General features: G+C 44.5%; 1 protein-coding gene across 1 annotated transcript in view; it reads left to right on the plus strand.

Annotated features, from left to right (window-relative positions):
• ADAM17 (ADAM metallopeptidase domain 17) overlaps positions 1-20,186 on the plus strand; it is a 648,967-nt gene that overhangs the window by 602,714 nt on the left and 26,067 nt on the right. The window contains exons 16-17 of the mRNA XM_086926360.1: positions 6,735-6,813; positions 18,460-18,548. Coding sequence (XP_086782486.1) covers positions 6,735-6,813; positions 18,460-18,548 — 168 coding nt within the window. The remainder of the gene's footprint in view (positions 1-6,734; positions 6,814-18,459; positions 18,549-20,186) is intronic.

Here is a 20,186-nt window from a genome sequence, read left to right on the forward strand (position 1 = left end):
TTCAAGAAACCCTAGGGAGCTATACCCCCAAAAACTTAAGGGGGCGCGCCGCAAGCGTCTGAGAGTCGGCCTCCCCGTATACCACCACCCGTCAACTATTCTGATGTCTAGCTAGCCCCCTCCGACGATATATGGCAACGGGACCTTTTACACATGTATTTAGCCGACCTCGCCTGCACCTCCAGCCCTCAATAGCCAGTCACCAAACAGCCAAGTCCTCAGGAAACACCCTCCCCCTTCCCCCCCCCCCCCCCCCCCCCCGCCGGAGCCAACCCCCCGCACATTGTCGTCCCATGTCCAGCAAACCGCCATATCACCCATCAGCGATCTTATCCGTCGTCCCAGCCGTCACGTGATGAAGTTATTTTCCACTGTGACCTTCAAGCTTGTTGGGGAACATCAGGGAGTATTGAATGCCCTCGTCCCGGAGTACTCTTCTGACGGCCACAAACGATACCCTGTGGCGTTGGACCTCGAGTGTGTAATCCGGGAATAATGTCCCCTTACTGGTGCCCACTGTATACGGGCCCGTATTCCGGGCCTTGTGGGCTCTCTCCAGGGTGAAGAAGGATGACAGGCCCTCCGGAGCGACGGTCCCCCTCAGCCAGTCCGCCAGGTAGTTCACCATACTGGTCCCTTCCACTCTCTCAGGCAGCCCGACCACCCGGATGTTGTTTCTTCGATGGCTCCCTTTCGCATCCTCTGTTCTCCGCTCTAGGGTCTGCAGCCTGTGCTGGAAATCAGTCATCTGAGCTGCCATCGTCTTTGTGGCCGGTTCCAGGACTTCTTTGGCGCCCTCCGTCTGTTTCACCCTGTCGGCCAGTTTGGCGTGGTGTGCCCGGAGCAATCCCAGACCCTCCGTCATGTGCACGATATCCAGTTGTAGGGCCTTGCTGGTACCTGTGATGGCCTTTAGTATTTGATCCACCTCTTCTGGAGCATCCCCTCCAGAGTGATGCTGCGATCCCTCCTGCGGGTCTGGGGCACTTGTGTCTTCTTACTGCTCCGTTGGCGCTCCGGCTTGCTTCACTCTTGGCTTCCCCATATTTACTCTCCGCCTGAGATCTGATTATTAGGCAGGCTCCCCTCCAACAATCACCTCCCTGTAGCGGCCTTTAGCTACACACCCACGCCTCAGGCAGTCATACTGTCTCCACTGCCCCGCTCTGCTCCCTCTCACTTGATCATACACTACCTCAGTCAGGCGCGCAACAGCCATTGAACTCACCGGGCTTCAGCCCCCCCGTCGTGTGTGTCAGCCTGGGATGAGACCGATCCCGGGCACACACAGAGCCGCACCCGATCATTTAACAGGTCTTTAAAAGACCATTTGAATTGTAATTAGGCCTTGCTGTTGTTTCACCCCTTGTTGGAGGCTCTGCAGCTCCACTCTGCCTACTGATTAAAGGATCAGCCCCCCTCCCCCCGAAATTTTTTCTTAGCCCCCCCCCCGAAATTTGGCTCTAGTTGCGCCTCTGACCTCAGTGCTGTCCTCCACACGCACCCGGGTGCTGCAAGTTCACTCCCCCAGCTCTCTTGGTAGTCCTCACCCTTGCTGGTCATATAAGGCACTGTTCCGCTGAGGATTCCCAGTCCTGTCCAGCCTGAGCCTTCAGCCCCCCCTGTCAGGGCCCGGTGCTCGCCAGCCGAATTCCCCTGCTTGTTACCCCTTCCAGCAACCCTACTGCCTCAAGGCTGAGGACGGCAAATCTTGTCGCCACTACAGTACCTGCCTTTGTCAATGGTCCATCACAGCAACTCAATGGTGCAATTAATGAAGTCTGTCCTCATGCCAGATCTGCTACCCCCGCTGCTTCTCCAGCACTGCAGCACTGCACAGAGCTCGCCCCCGTCTTCTGTCAGTGGCTTCTCACATCTCAGCCACCACCATCTCGCACTTACGACCCACAGTATGAGTCTCAGCTGTTACCAGGTATCTCTCCCACCTCCAATCCTCAAGCTAAGGTCGCGCTGGTTGATGGCTCCCCAGGGGGGCTCCAGCACTCGCAGCTGGCTCCAAACCTCCGCCGATCGCCTCCCAGCAATTCAGCTATATCCCCTTATGGCTGCTCCCATCACAGAAGTCCCACTGCTCTGCAGTCCGTCCCAGAAAGCAAGCGACCCTCCTACCGCATGCCCGCTATCTCTTAGCGGTCACCGCATCGCCGGCTCCGTGCCGCGGGTCCCATCACAGTCCTGGCATTCCCCGTGGAAGTCACCTCTTTCTTCGGAGGCGGTGGGCAGCTCCTTGTACGTCACGTCCGCGTGAGGTATAAATAAAGGAGGCGTGGTCCGACACTCCAGGGCTCCAGATCACACCCACCGTCACCACCGCGCCGCCACCCACTCTATTGCTTACAGTCGGGCTCCGGCACCCCGCTCAGCTCCGCCTGGCGATCTCCAGACCGCCCGCTGCACAGCTATACCTACTGCCGGAACGCCCTCACCCCCATTTTAGTATTCCCGCAGCCGCCGATCTCCCAGTCAGGTCCGCAGCTGGATCCGGCCTCGGATCCCCGCAAAGGCCTCGGCTCTGATCTCCTGCGAGCGTTGTCCGCTCCCCCATATAGTTCCTGCTAATCGAACCAGGGCAGTCCGCTGGCATCGCCGGCCAAGTCACGACACCCATGTGCCACCATGTTGGGTTGCCGGCCAGTCTCCAATCGTAGCTGGTTATCCCTCTGGCCGTGATGCCCCAAAGCTCCCCTTTTACACAGCGCCCCCTCCGGGGTTCGGGGGCTTCCTTCAGTGCTTCAGTGCAGGATAACAGTTGGGGTCGGCATGGAGCACAGTGCTCACGCATCTTCCCTCATCCGCCTCTAGGCCATGCCCCCCAACGAATACATTATTTTCATCAATAAATATCTATAGCTAACTCTGAAAAAGTTCAGAACAGAGGCAACTCACTGGCTGGAAAAGGCTGCTGCAATCAATCTTAATTTATCGTATATTCAATGAATAATATACTCACAGTTATTCTTTTTTCAATTTAAATGAGTATCTGAATTAATCTACTCAAAAGAGTCAAGCAATAATGATTGTTTAAAAAGAAAAGCAACAACCTGAAAAGAACTGAATTTATTCCAAAAAGGGGGAGTTTTCAAAATTACATTTGTACATCTTCAAAGAAACGAACGATAAAGAAAGGGGGAGCAATCTGCTTCTAACAAAAGGGTGCCGGAAAAGAAGAAAGAGTGATTGAGAGATAAAGGGGTGTAAGACTCAACTGAAAAGTGACATAGAATTTAAGATAAATAGAAAAACAAAGCTATAAAAAATCTAGCTGGTAGTGCAATTAGGCCACTGATGTTTTTTTCTATTTTTCACATTTATACAGTCTGGACTGGCATGTATAATGAAAAATTTGGATGGTCCTATTTGCTTATTAAAATTGCGTCGACGTTTCGACCCGTCTTGTGGTACATGGGTGACTAGGAGCCTCGACCTGCGGGTCTTCTTCAGGACGTGTGTGACCCAGGCCCTTTTACCGTCGATATTCAATATAAACCCAGGAGCTTCTTGGTATATTTTATCATATGAGGGATGATCGCAGTCCTCCTGTACTTGATGGTCTAGTTGTATGACCGTGGTAACCCACCAACCAGATTGGTGGTCGTGTATTTAACCAGAATGGTTGATAGAGTAGACAATTGGGGGGCAGCAGACACAGCTCACAACAGGTAACCGTCAGTCACTTGGAATTTTTCTTAAGCCGCCATCACTTGCATAATTACATAGGGGTTGCGTTACCCACAACAGGACGTCTGTGCAAACTTATAGGTTCTTATGTGGCCATCCCACGCTGGGTAGATAGTTCAAAAATCGGACGACACAGGTGGCGCTCACCAGGTTCTCCGTATTGCTCCGGGAAACAGTCCGTGTAGCTTGAAAAAAGAATAACTGTGAGTATATTATTCATTGAATATACGATAAATTTTGGTTTGGACCATTGTTTTTATTTGACAGTATCGAATACCCAGGTCCAAAAACCTTGTTGGGTTACCCCATTTCTATAATGGCAATCAATCTTAGGCAAAGCGGCAATGTATAAAATGATTGCCCCATATATAGTGCAAAATACACTGTTTGCTATAGAGGAAGAATCCTTCAGAAAGAGGGACCGTGGCTCTGGTCTCTTCTATGCAGTGGAATCAGCACAGAATAGCAGTGCAAAGTTTGTGTGGAAGCAACTATGGTCCTTCCAGACCCTTCAAAATATTATTGAACTTATTATTCAGTATCACTTTTGGTAGGAGTGAAAGGGTAGACATATTCAACCCAGCAGGGAGAGAAGTTGACATAGCGGCTAGGGCGGTCGACCTCGGATCTGGGGAACTCTGAGTCTCAGCAGTGACTGAATCACTGAACATCCTGTGATTCTGGGCAAATCACTCAATCTCCCCGTGCCTAACAAAAATGAATGTGTCCTCATGTAACGCAACTGGTGCTATGTAAGGCTCTCTGATAACTGATACCTTTGGGTCAAGTTTGCGCTATATAAAACTCGTGAAATAAAAAAATCTCTAACAATTGACAGACATGCAGTAGGGATAAGGGGATTCATGAGAGTACTCTGTGGAATGTGCTTGGAGTACGACCTCCCAAAATCTATGGCAGTAGTAGTGGAAACATGGTAGATGGTCACAAAACATACTAGACAGTGATATGGTAATGGGGAAAGCCCTGCTGTGGGAAGCAGAATATTAAAAGAAGTCAATCAATCAAGCAGTAGTTATGTAGCTCAGCTTATCACCCAAGAGGGTATACAGGCGCAGAGCTGAGGTCTCCGTCTAACAGCCAGGTCTTTAGTCCCTTCCTGAAGTGGGTCAGCAAGGATGAAGTGAGGAGGTGGAGGGGGAGGATGTTCCAGGCTTTGGCGGCGAGGTGGAAGGAGCGTCCTACGGAGTGGCAGCTGTGTGGTATCTTTGCGAGGGTGAGGAGAGCAGAGCGGAGCAGAGGACCCTGGGAAGGTGAGGGAAATTCAAGCGGCGATTCATGTAAGTGAGTCCTTGGTCGTGGAGGGGTTTGTAGGCGTAGGTCAGAAGCTTGAATTGGCATCTCATTTGTATAGGGTGCCAGTGTATTTCCTTCAGGTGCTGGGTGATATATGGGTCCTTTTGGGTAAGTTGAGGAGCAGGCTGGCTGTGCGTTCTGGATTGGCTGGAGCCTTTTCATGAGCTCTGTGATTGTGCCTGCGCAGAGTGCATTGTCATAGTCTAGCCGACTGGTGATGTGGTCATGAGTCACTGTTTTCCTGGTGCTAAAGGGGAGCCACTTGAAGACTTTGCGGCGCATGCGGAGAGTGTGTAAACAAGCTAGAGAGACAGCGTTGGCCTTAAGTTTCATGGAGAGTTCACTTTCTAGGATGATGCCAGGGTTGCAGGTGTGGGTCACAGTTCTGCTATCCACCAGGAGTTGTTCCAGAGTTTGAGGATCAGGACTTTGGTTTTGTCTGTGTTGCGCTTCATGCAGTTGTTCTTCTAGCTAGGCTGCAACGTTCTTCATACAGTTATGGAAGTTGTTCTTCATGGAGGTGGGGTCCGCTAAGAGCAAGAGGGCAAGTTGGCTATCGTAGGAGATGATATTGATGTTGTGGGATCTGGTGATGTCTGCAAGTGGTGTCATGTAGATGTTGAGGCTTGGACTGAGTGATGAGCCTTGAGGGACGTCGCAGATGGTGTGCTTAGGTTGTGAGGTGTAGGGGGGGAGAAGGGTTCTCTGGGTACGACCAGGACTTTGGAGGGAAATGGGACCAGTGAGATGAGACAGTAGTTTGGGAGCTCGCTGGGGTCTGCAGAGGGTTTCTTGAAAAGGGGTCTAACCTCTGCGTGTTTCCAGGCGACGGGAAAGCTTTCTGTGGTGATGGAGGCATTGAGGATGATGGTGAGCTGGTGGCTGATCAGGTCTCTTCCGAGGTTAAAACGTTGGTGGGGGCATGGGTCGGTGGGTGCTCCCAAGTGGGTGGAGTTTATTAAGATAGTTGTGTTCAGTGTGCTTAGTTGTTCAAATGCTGTGAGCAAGTGGTCAGCGGTAGTGGTCGTTGGGATGGTGAGGAGGTCGGTAGGTTGGGGATAGAAGTTTGTATAGACGGTTGCTATCTTGTTGTGGTAGTGGTCAGCGAGGGAGTCGCATAGTTGCTATTCAGGGGGTATGGAGTTTTAGATGCCGGAAGGGTTGGTGAACTGTCTGAATAGCTCCAGGACATGATAGGCATATCTAAAGTAGGCAATAGTTGGGGGAAGACAGGATGCAATCGTTTGAGGCGTTAGTAGTGGAGTTCTCATTTCACCAGTCACCATGATGCAGATTCCAAAAACTGACGTGCTAAGCTGACATGCTGCAATCTGGCTGGTATTCAGTAAAGTCCTGACTAAGAGTGTATATTATGTTGAACGCTGTGAATAAAATATTGTTATGATGTACCTCTTTGTTTTCTTAATAAATACTTTTCTCTTCAATTAGGTCTGTATGGCTCTGAAAACAAATATTTAATATTTTGTAATATTTTTACTATTCCATTATTGTGCTGTACAATGATTAACAATGCTGTGCTTGCACAGCTCACCATTGTGGACCCTAAAGTTACTATTTTCCCTCTGAGTCCCTTTGCTCTCAGCCAATGCCTACTGTCTGTGATTTCATTCAGATTTACCATCACAAAGCCAGACAAAAATGATAGGTACATTGCAGAAATACTTGTTGCATCATTTTGTGTTCTTTTCACCTTTGCACAGGGCAAATGTGAGAAACAAGTGCAAGATGTGATTGAAAGATTTTGGGATTTCATTGATAAGCTCAGCATCAACACCTTTGGTAGGTAGAGTATTTCATTATTGCATTACTTTCAAATGAAAATTGTATTTGAAAAAATATCACTACTCTATTGCCCATTTAAAATAGTCCATTAACTATTGTTTTGTTATCTACTTCACCCATGATAATTTGCACAAATGTCACCACCTATTTACCACATAGATTTTAGCACCTTGACGAAATGCAGAATGTAGTTAACGTTAAAGAGCACATAATTCAAATTGGTGTCTTCCAGGAAGCACAAAATAGCTCTATCAATATACTTCAGCTAAGCCCTCGAAATAGAAATTGGATGTGTCAAAGCATTTGGCACAGATTTATAGTTACCAACTATACTATATGAAAGCTGTAAAGAGCGTGAGCATCACTGGTCACCTAACTCAGAAGGAAACTGATAGTAGATTAATCGTATTTGTTTATATACCAGTAAGATTCACACTATTCCCAGTGTAAAAAAATTGTGGTGCTTATAGGCCCTGTTGCTATGATGGAGAATGAAAACAATATTTTTTCTGTAGCCTCTACATTTGGCTGAATGCGATGTTATGCAGAACTGACACAAGCTAGCAATTAAAATGAAATCATTAATTTTTGCAGAAAGCAAATGTAGTACCTGAAATGATAACATCCAAAACACTCAAAAGTGAAACCTAGGCTAGCACACACAATCAAATAGCACAATTAATTTATATTTTTAGCTAATAAACATAAGTTATTCTCAAAGTGCTTGTATACGAGGAACTATGGATTGCTGTAAAGCCGAAGTCAGATGGAAAGCTTTCATATGCCATGCCTCAAGCAGGTACTCAGCTATCATTGCTGCAGGAGGTGCAGTGGCACCTTGTCTAGTAGAATGCAAAACACCCTTCACCCTATGTATGACTCTTCATTTATCTCACCGTGTATATGGGACCCATTTAGTCTGCTTGCATTAGTGCCCGTGGTTCCATTGCTATGTTACTGGCCTCACGACCTGAAAACATTGCCAGCTATTCACAAAAGTGAATCGGTTAGTTTAGGCAAAAACCTAACTGGCCAGTAGTTTTATCAGTGCTAATGATCAAATTCAAAGTAGAGGCTTCAAAAGGCTAGCCAGAAATAGTTTCAACCTTCAGGGAATGGAAGGAGAAGGAAATAGTTTGTAGCATGTTGTTTTTCAGAAGATTTTTTAAAGGATAAGTAAATGTAAGAGGATGCCCCACAGTGCACACAGGCGAAAGTCCAAATGACTCTCGAACTGTCAGTCGGTTGTAATGCATCAAACCAACATTCTAGAGCTACAACACATTAGAGAATACTATGACTTTTCCCCTTAACAATAATGAACCCCGGATTTTACAAAAAACACGATAAAATGAAAAAAAAACTCAAAGTAAAAAATCATATAATGCACAGTATGAAAAGAAATCATTACTTAAAGGTTATACACGACAGTCCACAACTAACATTAAGCTGGATTAAGTATCAACTTTGCCATTAAAAAGTGAATGATAAAAATAAACTATAGAAACAAATTGAACCTAATAGGCGTACTTCTGGTATGAGAGCTTTTGTGGAGAGACAATACTGTCCTTCCCCCATAAATCCACAACATTAAACGTACAGCATTGATAACAACACACTTGTTAGTGATCGCCCACTGAACAGGCTCAACCAATACGCGGTTCACTTGTTCAATGAATCCATGCCAGATCACCAGAATACCACTCATACACTGGGTTTTATGAGAGTTCTCCCAAGCTTACCTTCATATTCACCATTGATCATTCTACCCCTAAGACTTTCTGGGGGCACTAATCTCTCTGCACGCATGAGAATACCAACTTCAACTGTAAGCTCAGGTGCAAATGTCACAGAATATTGACAAGACACAGTAACACTCCTTTCCTTGTGTTAAACATTTATGATAAAGGAGATGCTGGGACAATAACAATTAGACAATTCTTCGCTCCATTCACTTTCATTGATAGCGCTCATTGGTTTCACAGTCCCACCTCTGGGATGGTATTGTTTGGGTATCTATTATAATGTAAGTAATCTGCAGCTAGAAGTCTCTGTCAGACAAACAAGTCACTTACCTGGGGTAACACCTTATCTGGTAAAGACACTATCTAGCCATGGTTTACAGGGAGGTTTTTTGTACTTCTGAAGCCAGCCATGCAGAAAAATCAGGTCTCTTGTACACATGGGAAAGTTAAATCCATTCTAAATGGTTTACTAAAATAGTTGCACAAATAACTTCTGTCTCTTCTGATACTCTTATTGAAACTGAATAAAGAAGTATTTAACTAAAAAAGACAGTAAAGTGACTTATGTTCCACATATCTCAATTCAGAGCCTGGACTGTTAGGACGTACCTAGATAGTCCCTCCTCTTACCACCATGGGATCATTTTAGGCTGGGGCAGTGACAGTGGGTAAACTCTTTGATTCTGGCAGACAATACCCTGACCTAGTGCACAGCCTCTATGGTCCTAGGGGGACAATTCCTAACATATAGGAAAGCAGTGATAGCAGTGAGCAGTGCCACTCGCAAGATGATACAAAGGATGTATTCTGAGGTGGAGGCCTCCTGTCCCAGATGTGGAGCTGGGAATGCCAAATTTTATGATATGTCTATAAAGAAGAAGGTACCCACACTTCCAATTGTTTAATTTAAACTTATTTAGAGCAAGAAATGAACCAAATCTATCATGTTCATCTCGGCAATTATTTAAGCCTTTTATTAATTATTTTTACAAAAGAGCAATATTTTTAGAAAGAGAAAAAGGAGTTCTCCACAAAAATGACCACACGTTTTCGTGAATGATTTCTACAAAACATATGTGCAAACATAAAACAGCAAACAGTCAATACATTTCATTTCATGATATGACGTGAGTTTAAAACAAACAGGTGGAAAAAATGAAATCAAATAGGATGTCAAACTTATTAATCAATAGACATCAATGCATACATGCAATCATTTCAAAATTACTAGAATGCCAACGATATTTTAAATCGATAAGGTTCAGTCCCCCTTTGTCAACAACAAACTTCTTCAGCAATTTTAGGTTCTAATCCTTTATATCAAACTTTTGGGTTTGAGTCCTTAATGCCTTTATTTCAAACTTATGGGGTTGAGTCCTTTGTGTGAAATTTTATGATATGGCATGGCAATGCCCAATTATTGTAGACTACTGATAGAAGAGACACAGGCTCCCACCGAAGTGACAGGAATTGCAAACTTGAGGAAGGCTAAAATATGTTTAATGGGATTAATTCCCTGTCATAGGGAAAAAAAAAGTAACACATTTGTTCGAGGCATATGGGCTGCAGATCACACACTGGTGCATAGATCCCCATCTGGTAGTGGGCCCGGATGATTACACTTTGTTGTTGTCTTGGAAGATTCTTTGTCTGGTAGAGGACTCCTCCTGTGGAGCATAGTGCGCATGGGCATCGACGCCATCTTCAGATGTGCTTATCGTTTGGTCCCGTTACCGATCTCCTTCCGACTTCCATTCTTCCATCATACCCTTGGAATCGTCTTCGATCGCGTTTTCCTTGTTACTCTTGTTGAAAAACTTTGCAGTTCTCGATTCCAGCTATCGTTGGGCCGTTGGGCCCAACTGCGCCATTGGGCCTTTGGCTCATCGAAAGAACACCCTTCAAGAAGTGCCCTCAGTGTGGACACAAATTTCCCCACGCTGATCTACATGAGGTGTGCAATCTGTGCTTGTCCCCAGAGTACGAGTGCTGAGATTGCCAGGCCTGCGCTTCGTTCCGGTCCAAGAAAACTCAGACACCGTCGAGCTCGAAGAGTCATGGCGCAGTCCTCTTCATTGTCCCCAGTTTTCGACGAAGCTCCAGCAGAGGATTCAGCTTCCGTAGCCGAAGGACAATCAGACGATGACTATCTTCTACCAGCTGGTCAACAGGTAATGAGTACAAGCGTCGACCCTGTTCACACCCCCATACCGGGCCAGGCTTTGGTCCCACCTCCACCTCCAGGTCCAGGTGCACACTGACCAAAAACGTCCGACACCCCGGCTCGGCAACGAAGAATACCATAAAAGCCTCTAGGCGACTCGGGCTCGAGTCAGCCTGTCGATCCCAACAAACAAAAAGTCCTTAAACCGAAACTAACTCCAGCACCGAAGCAACCCTCGGTACCAAAACCAATCGAGCCGAAAAGAAGCGCGCCACTGAAAAATACCGAACCAAAGCCATCTCCTGTACCGATTAAAGTCAACCCAAAGTCCACTTCGGCACCGAAACACACTTCGGCACCTAAAGTTGCCGACCCGAAACGTGCTTTGGAACCAAAAATTCCCGATCTGAACAAACACGACACCAAAAAGGATTCTGACCGCAAGTCTTCTAAACCGAAATCTGCTCCAAAGTCTGTAATAGACACTGCAAAACCCTCTAAACAACAAGACAAGTTGGTGCCGAGAAAGGATACTTCCACAGAAGAGCTTTTCCGGCCAGATCCAAAACAAGACTCTTCTGATTCATCCAAAAACTGGACATATCATTAAAGTTCCTGAGAAGAGGAAGCTGGACCCCCCTAAAACACCTCCAGTTCCCCCCTCAAAAAGCATGTTCAAACTTCTCCTATAAGAATACCTTCACCACTGATAGAATTACCAGATTTAGGCATTTCACATGCACATTCACCATCCACCACACATAACCCTGCACAAGCAGATGATGATGGGGATAAGAATTACTATTCAGGAGGGGTAGAAGATGAGCAACCCATAGATTACCCAGACGATATTCCTGGTCCATCAGATAATCCCAGGGAAGATTATAACGCGCCAGATGCCCCAGATCTGCCACAGGATGATGCATACCCTTCTAGGCCATCCCCTCCAGATGACACTATAGGGTTTACGCAACTCATTCATAGGGCAGCCACCTTTCATGTGGTAGATCTACACACTGATCCAGTAGAGGAAGACTTCCTTATCGACACACTATTACCATCACATAAAACCACAACCACATTACCAAGGCTTAAGGGAGTGGTAAAACACGCACCAGAGGTGTTCAAAGACCCAGTCAGAGCCAGGGTAATTAATCCCAGGTTGGAGAAAAAGTATAAAGCGGCTCCAACTGACCCAGCATACATCAAAGGCCAGTTGCCATTAGACTCATTGGTAGTCTCAAACACCAGGAAAGGAGCTAATTCACAGACAACAGGGGATGCTCCACCCCCTGATAAGGAGTCCAAACTTTTAGATGCTTAAGGCAAACGCATCATCTCGCAAGCAGCCAATGTTTGGAGAATTGCTAATACTCAAGCCCTAGTAGCAAGATATGATTGCGCTCACTACGATGAGCTTGAAACACTTATGCAACATTTGCCAGCCAAATACAAGACCAGGGCTTCTGATTTAATACAGGAAGGTAAGGTTGTTACTAATACCTCAATCCGCTGTGCTTTAGATACTGCTGACACAGCCTCAAGAGCAGTAAATACAGGCGTACTGTTATGCGCATCTCTGTTTTCAAACCAGAGGTACAGACCATCATCCTTAATCAACCTTTTGACCAGCAACATCTTTTTGGTCCTACAGTTGACAGTGCACTGGAAAAAAATAAAAAAGGTATGGACACAGCAAAATCCATGGGAGCTTTACAAACTCAAACTCCCAGAGCGTCGTTTCGTCACTCCTCCTACAGGGGCGCCTCCAAAAATTTTCAAACAGACAGGTTCCTCTTCTTACAAGGCACCCACCCAATCCTCGTCCTATAGAGGTTATTACAGAGGAGGATATAGAGGAAACAACACTAAAGGTAGAGGCAGAGGTAACAACAACCGCAATGCCTCCACTCCCAAGCAGTGACTTCTCTCACTTCCCCGAGACCATTCTACTCCTGTCGGGGGAGATTACAACAGTTCCTACCTGTCTGGAACTCCATCACCACAGACAGGTCGGTGAGACAAATAGTTCCGTCCGGTTATTGCCTGGAGCTCACTTCCACTCCTCCAACAATACCACCCAGACAGCGTCCCATGTCACAGGAACATCTCACACTCCTAAAACAAGAAGTTGCCTCTCTACTGCAAAAGAATGCAATAGAACCAGTTCCAGTACACCATCAAAACACTGTAATTTACTCCCTATATTTTCTTATCCCCAAAAAGGACGGCTCCCTCAGACCTATACTAGACCTTAGACCCCTAAATCTTTACAAACAATCCAACCACTTCCATATGATCACATTACAGCAGGTCCTTCCTCTGTTAAAACAAAGCAACTTCCTTGCCACCCTAGATCTCAAGGACGCCTACTTCCACATTTCCATCCACCAAGCTCACAGAAAGTACCTTCGGTTCATACCGGACAGGCAACATTACCAGTTCAAGGTACTTCCTTTTGGCGTAACTACTGCACCTCAAGTGTTCACAAAGGGTCTCGCAGTAGTAGCAGCACACTTAAGAAGGTACAACATCCATGTCTTCCCGTACCTCGATGACGGGCTAATAAAAGCCAAGTCATACCACCAGTGCGTGCAGCACACACATCAGACCATTCACCTGCTACACAAGCTCGGATTCATGATAAATCAAACAAATTCACATCTCCAACCATCCCTGTCTCAACAGTATCTGGGGGCCACAATAGATACCTCCAAAGCACTTGCATTCCCCAATCCAGCAAGGATACAAAGTATGCAATCTCTTATACAAAAATATCGACCACAACACTCACTACCAGCTCGAGTGTTCATGCAATTAATTGAAATGATGGCATCTTGCATCTTCATAGTGCCACACGCAAGACTCCACGCAAGAGTGCTTAGCAAGCCAGTGGAAGCAGGCTCAACAACAATTAACAGATCTGGTGGTGGTTGACGACTGAACACATCGCTCTCTGCAGTGGTGGAACACCAAAAACCTTTCCAAGGGCCGGCCGTTCATAGAGCCAGGTCCACAAGTGGTGCTAACCACAGACGCATCCCTTACAGGGTGGGGAGCTCATTTAGCAGAGCACACAGTACAGGGCACGTGGACACCACAACAAAAGCTACTCCACATAAACCATCTGGAGTTGCTAACCATTTATCTAGCTCTAAAGTAATTCCAGCATTACTTGTCAGGCAAGGCTGTGTTAGTCCGCACAGACAATATGGCAGCCATGTACTACATCCAAAAACAGGGAGGAACACACTCCTTACAGCTCTCCCGGCTGGCGCAGAGCATATGGAGGTGGGCCATTCCTCAAAAAATCTTTCTCTTAGCAGAGCATCTACCAGGAGTTCACAATCAAGTTGCGAATCTGTTAAGTCGTCAAAGACAACAGATACACAAGTGGGAACTTCATCCTCAAGTTCTTCAGCCTTTCTTTCATAAATGGGGCCCACCAGACATAGATCTGTTCGCCACACACCTCAACTCCAAATGCCCAAGATTCGCCGCCAGGTATCCACACCCATTGTCCATAGGCAATGCAATATGGATGAGTTGGTCAAACAGAATTGCGTACGCATTTCCGCTTCCGTTAGTGGTGCGCAAGCTACAGCAACACTCCCTCAGATTGATTCTCATTGCACCAACCTGGGCAAGACAACCGTGGTACACCACGCTACTGGAGCTCTCAGTAGTACCACATCAAAAATTAAAACTCTCTCCACACCTACTGACACAGAACCATGGAGAGATCATGCATCCCGACCCCATGCAGCTCAACCTAGCGATTTGGCTCCTGAGGTCTTAGAATTTGGATATCTCAATCTTCCGCCTGAATGCATGAATGTTATATAAGAAGCTAGGCGTCTCACCACTAGGGCATGCTATGCAGCCAAGTGGAAAAGGTTTGTTGTGTATTGCTCAAATACCAACATTAACCCACTAGATGTTTCCATCCAAAACATCATATGTTACCTGCTCCATCTACAAAGATGTAGTTTAGCATACTCCTCAATCGGGTTACATCTTGCTGCTACAGCAGCTTACCTTCAAAACATACAACATCTGTCATTATTCAGAGTACCTGCCATCAAAGCATTCATGGAAGGACTCAACAGAAAAATTCCTCCCAGGGTGCCACCATCCCCTGTATGGAATCTAAACATTGTTCTCACTAGACTTATGGGTCCTCCATTTGGTCCCTTGCATAAGTGTGAATTACAGTTCCTTTCATGGAAAGTTGCCTTTTAAATTGCTGTCACCTCACTCAGAAGAGTAAGTGGGATCCAGGCATTAAAAATTCAGGAACCATTCTTACAACTCCATCACAACAAAGTGGTTCTAAAGACAAATCCCAAATTCCTTCCAAAAGTCATTTCACCGTTCCATCTCAATCAGTCTATTGAGTTGCCAGTATTCTTCTTTCAACCCCAGACAGTTTCTGAAAGAGCTCTCCATACATTAGATGTCAAAAGAGCTCTGCTCTACTATATTCATAGGACAAAGCCATTTCGTAAAATAAAACAGTTGTTTGTGTCCTTTTCTCCTCCACATAAAGGTAATCCCATTTCAAAAACTGGGATTGCAAGGTGGCTTGTCAAATTCATTCAAATTTGTTACCAAAAGGCAAAATGCACGCTATCCATTCCCCCTAGGGCTCATTCCACCCGTAAACTAGGGGCATCTATGGCATTTTTAGGAAATTTTCCCTTAGATGATATCTGCAAAGCAGCTACATGGTCTACACTGCACACATTCACAAAGCACTATTGTGTAGATGTGCAAGCAAAACAACCAGCTAGTGTAAGCCAAGCTGTACTCAAAACACTATTTCAAACTACTGCAACAGATACTGGTGGTCGCCGCTAAGGGAGAGAACTGCTAAGCAATCTATGCACTAGTGTGTGATCTGCAGCCCATATACCTCGAACAGGAAGTGCTACTTACCAGTATGCATCTGTTCTTGGCATGTAGGGCTGCAGATTCACACACGCCCACCCGCCTCTCCGTCTACCTATATCTGTTCCAGTAATATCTTAATTAGATACACTATACATGGACATCTTTTTCTGATCTTCTACAACTCCATCATTTTCCGAATGGCGAAAAACAATCTGAAGATGGAGTCGATGCCCATGCGCACTATGCTCCACAGGAGGAGTCATCCACCAGACAAAGATTCTTCCAAGACAACAACAAAGTGTAATCATCCGGGCCCACCACTAGATGGCGATCTGTGCACTAGTGTGTGGATCTGCAGCCCTACATGCCAAGAACCGATGCATACTGGTAAGTAGCATTTTCCATTGATCTGGTCCTGTTGTTGACAGAAAGAGGCTTTGCTTGGCCTGGAAGTCATCCCATGCACCGGTCTTTGAAAGACTGAGGTGGTGAAATGGGCTGGAATAGATTGACTCTGCTTCATGTGGAAAGGAAGAAGGGTTTAAAGGGAGCATAAATGTGTCATACTTTAGATGAATTACTGTCTGAATTTAAGACTGAGGGAAAAGACCACCTTAAATAATAATCAGGAGGTGGATGGGAGTGAAAGATTTGAGGGGCTTAAGTTCATGCAATGTATATTACTTTGGAGTATCTGCATTGGAGGTTTTACAAGAGGGCATCCTAACTAAGAATATAGTTCATGAAAGAAATCTTGCTGGGGAGGATCCAGCACGCCCCATACTGACTGGCTTTGGTTGGACTCTAAGTAAGGTACACCATGCAGTTCCGGAATTAAGTGAACTGCGCTGCTAAGTGAAGAAGACTACATGACATAGGACTCGTACACCACCACTGTGTGAATGTTATATGATTTGTTGTTTGATTCATGCTTCACTTTGAGATCCGCCTGAGGGAAGTGCACACTATGATGAAACTTTTATTATGTGTATATTATCCTCGAGCTATATCTTTTGCAAGTGTGAAAACAAAAAGAAGAGAGTCATTTTTTTAAAATCAGAAACAAAAGGTTCTCATGTTTCCTGATCTCCTGTGATGGAGAACACTTTGTAGTAACTAGCTGGAGATCACTGTAATGTTTAAAACTTTTTTTCGGCCACATAAGATTTCACCCAAATAAAAAGAAGGCTAGCATTCATCTTGCTTGCTATGTTGTCTTAAGAAAATGTCCTCTAGAAGTGTCAGTGTTTGTGCTTGTTAAAGTAGGTGCGTAAATATTGAGTAGGATGGGGTTAAAGCCTCTAATCAAGCTAGTGTATGTCATGACTGGTCAGAAACTTGCACGAAAATGTTAATGTCAAATAATTGCAGTTTTGCACTGGAATTGTCCAATATTATTTCCCTACATTCTGATAAAGCACTTCCTTTGTGATTCCATCACATCAAAGTGTTCAAATTGTAAACTATGTTTAAAAGAAGTAACAAATCAAGTAAGCAAATCTGATCATCCTGCCCTCTCTGAAAATATTTATTTGAAATGGGAACATATTAGCCATGCTGAGGTAGGGGCAAGAAGCAAAAACAAAATAACTGTAAATTGTTAGTGTCTTAAACAAGGAGGAAAAGTAATTACTACCACTGTTGGAAAGAAGACAGCCACCAAGGAGCAGAAAATTGAATAGTAAATATTAAATCCAAATGTTCTTTCAGGTGCAAACATGAGTGACAACGGACTACAAGATTCTTATTGTGGGAGCCTTCAGGCTATTAGAATCAAGCCAAATTGAAAAGTACAGTAATGAGTATAGAGAAACATGCACCCTGTCGAAACCAACTGTACCACAAGCCTCAATTGTTCTTGAATCTTTGCAAGTACAAACACAGTAGCTTGCCCTGAAGGCTTTTCACAGTCTTCCATTGTATGCCAGGATCACATTCAAAATCCTTTGCACCTTTCAAAAGGCCTACTGGGGCGGCAAAAGCATGCAGAAACTGACCTCTCACTACAATCGAGCTAGACACCTCAGATCTGCATCTACCCACCTGATCCATCAGCGATCTTTTGAGAGATATCGAAACATTGGGGAAGATCCCTTAGAGTGGTGGGCCCTAAACAGTGGAATGCTCAAGCCCCTCTCAAAGACCTGAACCAGACTATTTACGATTCAGGAAATATTTTTAGACAGAACTATTCAGGCTTGCATTTTAGAAGGTCGTCGCTGCTTAAGTGGCACCTCCAAAATATATTAAACTACAGTGCCCACTCGGCCTGACAAGAACTGTCTTTGCATCTTGTGTTTCATGAAACTGGATATTATCAGTCCTCAGAAGTAACCAAAAGGCATCAATCAGCAAAATAAAAACCTGATAATTAATAAGAAACCAATTAATTCCATTACATATTACTACCTCTGACTGAAAAGATGGCAGGGATGGATTTCTAAAGAGCAAATATTCTCTTATTCGAATTTAGGGTAACAAGTGACCAAATGAGGAGCGTTTTAGAAAGTTTATCAACACTAATATTCACACATATTTGTATAAGCAGGTGGAATAGCATGTCGTTTTGTCCTCCGTTTCTGGACATAGGAGCAGATAATAACTTCCACACCCTGTTCTCAATTCCATTCCTTAATACAGTTATGGAAAACTTGTATGTGGCGATCAGGTTGGAGGGCAGGATAACATAAATGTTATATGTGATCATTATTAAACTACAAAGTGCATATTTATAAACCTGTATTCAAAGACACTGATGAAACTGTGTTGTCAAGACATCAAATATGTACTACTGATTTTGCCTGCTGTTGAATTTCTTTTCTTATCATTAATTTCTAACAGGAAAGTTTTTAGCGGATAACATAGTTGGCTCTGTCATAGTGTTCTCACTTCTGTTTTGGATTCCACTCAGCATTCTTGTACATTGTGTGGTAAGTAACCGTTTGTGAAATGATCAAGTCAAAATTAGATGCAATACGTTTTAATCTGGCTTTTTATTGAGCCTCAAGTTTGGAGAAATTGCACAAATGTTAGTATGTTTATCCTGTAAAATGATCTATCCATGTTATGTAGCAAGGATGCAGAACTTTTAGTGTTTTGCTGCCCTATCTATTTACTTTTATTATTCTAACATTAATACAAATTCATCTATACAGAATATATGATTACATATCAGATTGGGTAAACATCAGTCACCCCTCATCCGTCACCCTGCATGTTGTCACAACGCAGTTGTTACAATGACCGCGTTGTAACATCGCAATACCATTACCCCGCAAGTCGTTACAATGACTTTGGAAGGATGGGAGAAGGTGTTGGAGTTAAAATCCAATGCCTTCCCTACTGTCCGCACAGGCTGGAGTTGGAATAGTAAATTATACTATTGCAACATCCAGCGCCCCCCTCTGCAAGTTGTTGTAACGACTTGCGGGCTAATGGTATTGCTTTGTTAAAACGTGGTCGTTGTAACGACCACGTTGTAACAACATGGGGAGTGAGGGAAAGCCGAAAAAGGAGGCATATTCATCAGATTGGTATTGCGTGCAGAGCTTTAATGCATTGCTGTGTTACCCTTCAGCAATGGTAAGAGAGCTCACTGTGCTGATCACTCACTGTAGAGGTTTACTTGTATCCTTAGATCAAAGATTTGAACTATGTCATAACCAAAGCAGACTTTAAACAATTCCTTTTGATGGTGTAGTCAGGTGTTGTATTGTAATATCACCATCAATTTAAGCCACAAGACGCAGTTTAGTCTGCTGTGTTTACTGTGTCCTTTTTAAAGGAAGACCCAAACACCACCCTCTGATTCCAAGGGACAAAGAAACTCTGAAGCCTAATAGTTTAATCTGGTTCTATGTTGACCCATACTTTTTTGCAGATGTTTACCCAGTTCCTGGCAAGAGATATTTCTTGAGATACTCAAAACATTTTTCCAATCCACCATCAATTGAAAATATCTTCTTTATGTTCATTTCATAGCAGCTTGATATTAGTCGGTTTGTCAGAGCCCATAGCTCATAGAAGGAGATATTTTGTAGATGAAATGTTGGTAAGAGGTTAGAGCTGAGTTAGCTCTGTCTCATTCTGGATAAACAGTATATAGAGGCCCATGGTAGCAGCATCTATGTGCATTTGCCATTTGATGTAGGAGCCATATTTATCACGATGCCCCAGTTTCCATGCTTTGATCCTGGACTGTATGAAGTTTTCTCTTTGTAAAATTCTAAATCTTTTTGTAACAATGTTCAGCATTATCAAGTATTCCATGGCATATTTATATTGCATGTGGCTTTTTGCAAAGCTGTTGATTCTTTCATTATTTTCTCAGTATGTATGCCATTGCTACCCTAGTCTTTGTCATAAGTAACAAGGATCAGATGTAAATTTCCACTCTATTAGAGAACAGCATGTCTCCCGGGGCTTGCCGGACGGAGTATTGTATTTTAAAACTACATTCTAAAAAGACTTAGCCGATCCTTAAGGGCAGCAGTGATTGGCTTTGGTGTTCTTGGTTATGACCTTACACCATGGGCTAATGTCAAGCCCAGAAACTTTGGTTTTAAACC

Source organism: Lissotriton vulgaris, chromosome 6 (genome assembly GCF_964263255.1).
Source record: "Lissotriton vulgaris chromosome 6, aLisVul1.2, whole genome shotgun sequence".
Taxonomy (NCBI): Eukaryota; Metazoa; Chordata; class Amphibia; order Caudata; family Salamandridae; genus Lissotriton; species Lissotriton vulgaris.